General features: G+C 63.5%; 1 protein-coding gene across 3 annotated transcripts; it reads right to left on the reverse strand.

Annotated features, from left to right (window-relative positions):
* Nucleotides 1-219: 219 nt before the first annotated feature.
* SLC27A3 (solute carrier family 27 member 3) lies at nt 220-5184 on the reverse strand. 3 transcript variants are annotated; one of them, XM_017660571.3, is made up of 10 exons: nt 4066-5131; nt 3507-3716; nt 3015-3173; nt 2355-2479; nt 1879-2073; nt 1681-1771; nt 1406-1604; nt 1113-1210; nt 862-992; nt 220-567 (listed from the first exon to the last, which is right to left on the reverse strand). In XM_017660571.3, exons 1-10 carry the CDS (start codon nt 4661-4663, stop codon nt 391-393), a joined length of 1983 nt encoding a protein of 660 aa, XP_017516060.3. In that variant the 5' UTR covers nt 4664-5131; the 3' UTR covers nt 220-390. The 3 variants fall into 3 exon arrangements, with proteins under 3 accessions (XP_017516060.3, XP_073078193.1, XP_073078192.1); XM_073222092.1 differs by having other exon boundaries at nt 862-924; nt 1406-1728; nt 4066-5184; XM_073222091.1 differs by having other exon boundaries at nt 1406-1728; nt 4066-5145.
* Nucleotides 5185-5600: the final 416 nt, after the last annotated feature.

The following is a 5600-nucleotide window of genomic DNA, read 5'->3' on the forward strand; positions in this document are numbered from 1 at the left end:
GCTCCCCAGGGAGAACAGTGGGGGCCCTGGACCCAGGGAGTGAAACCGGGATGGGACACACTCGAGCACAGACAGACATGAGTCACCAGGGTTCTCCAAGGACAAGGAGAACCCGAGAGGAAGAACGCCAGGACCGGACCCCAAGCTCAGGCCACACAAAGTCAGGGCAGGGGTGCCTGCGGCTCTGTGCCGGGAGAAAACAGCAGGTGGAAAAGCAGGTCTACACACGGGGACTGTAGGTCAAAAAGGCAGAGCCAGCTTGGCTCCAGCCCCATTTATTACAAAATAATGATTACAAATCTGGTATAGAAAAGGCCCCTGACAGCCCCTACAGGCCTGCAATGCCCCTACCCCACAAAGTAGCGCCTTGGGCGCTCGGCATGGAGGCTCTCAGATGCGAAGGTTGCCAGTTAGGAGGGCCCCGTACCGGGCAGGTGTGAGGGGCAAGTAGGCTCCCCCAGCCTGGTCCAGGATGTAGAGCGGATCGGACAGCGTGCTTGGGTCAAAGCCCTCCTTTGCCATTCGTACCTTCTGCTGCTTGAAGGTCTCTGTGGTGGCTAGAGAGTCCTGGGAGGGGGCGTCAAGGGCAGCTGAAGGAAGGGGTGTTCTGCCCAGGTGGTTCGGGTGAGCTGCCTGAATTTTGCTAAGGGTCAGGCCCGGGAAAAGGGAGTATGAGGCCAGAGCCAAGGGCGGAGGGTGAAGGAGCCAGGCTGGGAGGAGGAGCGCAGGGCATGGAGGGGAGGAAGTGCATGTCTGGGAAGGAACTGTCCATTCTCTTCAGAGGGGGGTTCCTCTGTGGGGCTCAGGTGCCGTGACTGCTGCAGAGGTGTGGGGAGAGTGGTCACAGGAGGGGCTGGTTACCTGTAGCCGTAGGAATCGAGGCCAGGCATAAGGTGGCAAGTTCTCAGAGACATGGGTGTAGAGCTGCACAAGGTCCAAAGAATGGGGGGGACGCAGAACCAGGGCCGCCATTCCAGCCCTGCCTTCATGCCCTAGTGGGTGTGGGGCAGGTCAGCCAAGGAGGCTGCCATCCCCAGGTCTCATGTTCCCAGCACCCAGGTGATACATTCAGGGCAGTGGGCCAGGTGCCCCCACCTCCCATGCTCGGGCACCTGGCACAGCGACTCCGTAGGCGTTCACCTCCTGAAGGAAATCCAGGGCCTCCAGGGTCTCTGCCACCTCTGTGGTGGCTACATTCTCCCCCTTCCACCTGTCAGAGAGCAAAGACCCAAAAGTGAGAGTCAGGGGCCAGAGGGGTCGGGATGAGGTCAGGGTGCCAGGCGGTCACCGGGAAGAAGTGTTCGGGAGGCCTGAGATCAGAGCTTAGATGAGGTGCTGGGTTGGGGCTGGAGATTAGGGAGTTGAGGTCAGATGCCCAGGAAAGGACTCAGTCGTGGGCAGGCACCTGAAGGTATCTCCAGTACGATCATGGAAGCGAAGGAAGCCTTGGCTGTCACAGACCAGCAGGTCCCCGGTGTTGAAGAAAACATCCCCTGGCCGGAAGACATCCTGCAGCAGCTTCCCCTGGGCCAGCTCTGGCCCCCCAGCGTAGCCCAGGAATGGAGACTGCTGGCTCACCGGGGCCACCAGCAGCCCTGGCTCACCTGGCAGAGTCACCGGGGTCAGGGGTGGCTGCCCACCCGGGGCCTCCTGCCCCCCACCTCCAAGTCCAGTACAAACCTGGAGATGTGGCCACACAGTGCCCCTGGGTGTCCCGGATCGGTTCCCCTGTGGTGACATCATAGCGAATCAAAGAGAAGGGGAAGACTTGCTGGGGGAAGGGAGACCCAGGCACTGGGTCATTTCAGTTGCATGAGCCCCCACCCCACCAGCTCCCATTTGGTCCCCTGCTTCTCCAGTTTCCTCTCTGCTCCTCACCTTGTAAAGCCAGGATGCTCGCCCCACGGCGCCCCGCTGTCCTGTGTAGTTGAAGGTGGCCACATTGCCCTCGGTCAGTCCGTAAGTCTCCAGCACCTGCAGGGGCCCAAAGCGCCGCACGAAACGCTCCCAGGTGTCTGGGCGCAGCCCACTGCCCACCGCCAGCCGGACCCTGTGTCCACGTTCAGCTTTGCTCTGAGATGAGTGGGACAAGGGGCAGGAGCTTCAACACTGGACTGCCAGCTCCCCAGAGCAAAGTCCTGTTTCCCGTTCCCCAGAAACACCTTCCTCGGGGACCGCCTTCAGGCGCACTAGGCATCAGCTGCCCTGCCCTGCCAGGCCCCCTACCCACCCTGCCATTCTCTTCTCCCTGCTCCCTTCCCACCAACTCCCAGAAAACTGATTCAGTGTCTCCCACCTGCCACCTGCCCACCTCCCTGGCACCGCGGCTCTGCCCAGGGTCTGTGCCCACGCACCGGGGGCTGGTTGACAAGGTATCGGCATAATTCTCCGATGTACTGGAACACCGTCACCCTGTGCTGCTGGCAGTCCTCCCAGAACTGACCGGCTGAGAACCTGGACTTCAGCACCACTGTGGCCCCTGCCAAAAGCAGCAAGGGAGGGGCGGGAAGGAGAGGAGGTTGTGGGCTTCAGGGAGAACCCTGACCCCCTCCTTCCCAGACACTAGCCTTTGCTGCAGTACAGCTCACCGGGAAGGCCCTGCTCTGATACTCACTTCCAGCAGTGACAGGTTGGCCTTGGGGAGGTTAATGCCCTTTCCCTACTTTCCATCCCCAGACGGTCATTCCTCCGTACCTGCCCGCAAGACTGGACTGTCAGCTCCATGGGCCTCTCTCCCCACTGGGCTGACACTCACTGCCATTCCCCCAGTTTGCCCCTGGCGCTGTGAGCTGTCGGCCTCCCTAGTTGCTCAGACGTGGTCTGTGTGGGCGGTGCCCCTCCATTGCACAAGTTGCTCCTGGCGAGCAGGTCCCTGCTTCCTCCTCCTGGAGAATCCACCCTCCGGATTCTCTACCCTGAAGGCCTCAGGAAACATCCCTGGGTGAGCACCCCACGGTAGGTGCTTCACAAATGTTTGCTGGAGGACTGAAGTGGGGGTCGTGGGGGAGACTGACCAAGGCCCAGGCAGCCCACAATGCCCAACAGGGAGCCAGACATGTGGTAGAGTGGGAGTGCGAGGTAGACCACATCGTCCTGGCGGGCGCCGCACAGCTGGTAGAAACCCTGGCACTGCAGGATCTTCAGGTGGCTGATCCGAGCAGCCTTGGGGAGGCCTGTGGGGTGGTGGTCGGGGAGATCAGGGAAGGCGCTGCGCTCCAAGCCCTGCCTCCCTCTCTGTCCCTGCTGGCTTTCCCACAGAAAGGGCAGACGCAAGGCTGAAGCTGAGAAGAGGGGAGGCGGGACTGCCCTGGAAACGTGGGAAGTTGAGAGAGGTAGAGAAATGAAGTACGGAGGGTCAGTGGGAGAGGTTATGGCCGCCCGGATCAGCACCCTCTTTGGGGGTTGGCAGGGGTGGCCTGGGAACTGAGGAGGTCACAGTTCCTGTTTCCAACCCCCTGCCTTCCTGTCTTAGTTTCTGGGAGGTAAGTACGGTACACAGCCCTCACCCGTGGTGCCAGAGGTGAAGATGTACAAGCACGTGTCCGTTAGGCTCTGGGGCGCAGACAGGTACCCTGGCACTGGCCCATCCCCCTCCGCTGAGGCCTCAGCCAGCAAATCGCTGATTCCAGCAGGATGGGTCTGAGGGCCTGCAGCCCACAGGCGGAGCCCCATGGCTCTCAGCGCCGGCAGGTCGGGCTCCAGGGACTCCAAGAACTCTGGGCGGGGTGGGAAAGCATAGCTTGGCCCTTACCCAGGAGTCTTCCCAACCCCTTGGCCAATTTGCACCCCTTACCCCCCACCTGCCGCACAGCTCTTGGGAGAAGTTGAAGAATATCGACATCCCATCACGGGTCTGGGACCTGGAGCCCGACTTTCAGAAATTCTTGGGGAACCAAAGACCCAGCTGCATTTCTAGACAAACGTTGAGAATCGTATCCCTCCCCAGTCTTTCCGAATCCCAGGGAGCTGGTTCGGCCTCCATCCGAGTACCCCCGCTCTGGTCCCCCTCCCGACACGCCCTTTCCGCGCTGGCCCCGCCCCCGTCGGTTGGCGCTCCGGCCTTACCTGGCGCCAGCACCAGGGCGCGCGCCGCGCAGCTGCGGAGGCAGTGCAGCAGGGGACCCCGGCGCAGGGCGGTGGGCACGAAGGCCGTGCACAGGCCGGCCTTGGCCAGCCCGAACCAGAGCCACAGGAACTCTGGGCAGGCGGGGAGCAGCAGCGCCACGGTGGCCCCAGGTGCCAGAGGGGCCGCGCCATCCCCTTCCCGCACGGCCCGCGCCGCGCCGCTTCCGGCCGCCGCGTCCGGGGCGCCGACTCCCGCGCCGCAGCTTCGCGCGCGTAGAAAGGCGCGCGCGGCCCGGTTGCTCTGCCGCTCAGCCTCCGCGTAGCTGAAGCGCCGCGCGCCGTGAACGAGAAAGGTGTGCGCGGGGCGCTCCTGGGCCAGTTGCGCGAGGCGCCAGGCCAGGCTGCAGCCCCCCTCGGGACCTTCCGGGTCGGCGGCAGCCGCGGCCAGGGCGCGCGCTCGGAGAGCCCGTTTGCAGCGTAGGGCGCGCACCGCGAAGGTCAAGTCCGCCGTGAGCCAGCGCAGCTGCGGCCAGAGGCGCGGCCGAAGCAGCAGCGGCGGCAGCAGCAGCAGGAGGAGGAGGAGGAGCAGGGGGACCATGATGCCCCAGCCGCGCGCAGCGCCCGCTGCCTTCCGACACGCGGGCGGCTCGCGCTCGCTTAGGCCGCTCCTCCGCGGGTGCGCGCGCGGCGGCACCCGCCCCCTCCCACCCAGCCCCCGCCCCACGGCGGGAGCGGAGGCCCGGGAGGGGCGCGTGGGGGGCGGCCCCGCACTCCCGGCTCCTCACCGCCTCGCCCCAGGCGCGCGGCCCGCACCCTGCGGTGTTCCGGCGGTGCCCGCGCCTCCCGCGGCCCGGGGTCGGGACCCAGCTAAGTTCTTTCTCCGTAAGGGCGACTTAGGCATCTGGCTGGATTCTGGAGTCTCGGTATGAGAGCCGGGACTTTCGCACCGCACCCACTCTCCCTCTTCCCCATTTTCACCCGTGATGCGAGGGTGCCACTGCACACTCTGCATAGAGAATGAAAGGCTCTCTGTCCTTTTGTGCCAAGTCCCGGCACGATAGCCAGACCCGTGTCCTCCCTCCAAGCTAGCAGAGGCTGCAGCGACCCCAGGGGAATACGGTGGGCCAGGCAGTTTGCTAAGCAGGGGAAAGGTGGAGGTTCAACCAGCCGAATTTCTGGAGGGGCCACGGCAGAGGCCCCGCCCTGTGGGCAGGGGTACAATAATTGGGGCCAGCCAGCGAATGCTTTCCATCCTGGTTTTAATTGGGGCAGGAAACTAGGGGAAGGAGAGGGGAAGGAAAAGAGGAGGCCTCTGGTGGTTTCATTTTTAAAGGAATTAGTGGAGTGGCGCCTTTGAGGGAGGGGAGAACCTAGATTCTATAAAAGAATTGGAGGAGCGATCTGCAGTCGGCCCAAACGTCACCCTCTCTCTCCCAGCCCGCCACCCAACCTCCCTGGACAGCAGAGCAACAAAAGCATAGCCAAGGAGCTCTTTTCTGCTGGTACACGTGGATCTCGGCAAGTGGCCAAACTCA

This window comes from Manis javanica, chromosome 14 (assembly GCF_040802235.1).
Source record: "Manis javanica isolate MJ-LG chromosome 14, MJ_LKY, whole genome shotgun sequence".
Lineage (NCBI taxonomy): Eukaryota > Metazoa > Chordata > Mammalia > Pholidota > Manidae > Manis > Manis javanica.

What these genes read in the sequence shown, in the direction of transcription:
- SLC27A3 (XM_073222091.1), bottom strand. Translation starts at nt 4,663, where the DNA reads ATGGTCCCCCTGCTCCTCCTCCTCCTCCTGCTGCTGCTGCCGCCGCTG. An exon ending in CTTCACCTCTGGCACCACGG is followed by an intron (nt 3,174 to 3,506) that starts GTGAGGGCTGTG and finishes ACCACCCCACAG; the next exon opens with GCCTCCCCAAGGCTGCTCGG. An exon ending in CTCGATTCCTACGGCTACAG is followed by an intron (nt 568 to 861) that starts GTAACCAGCCCC and finishes GCCCCCTCCCAG; the next exon opens with GACTCTCTAGCCACCACAGA.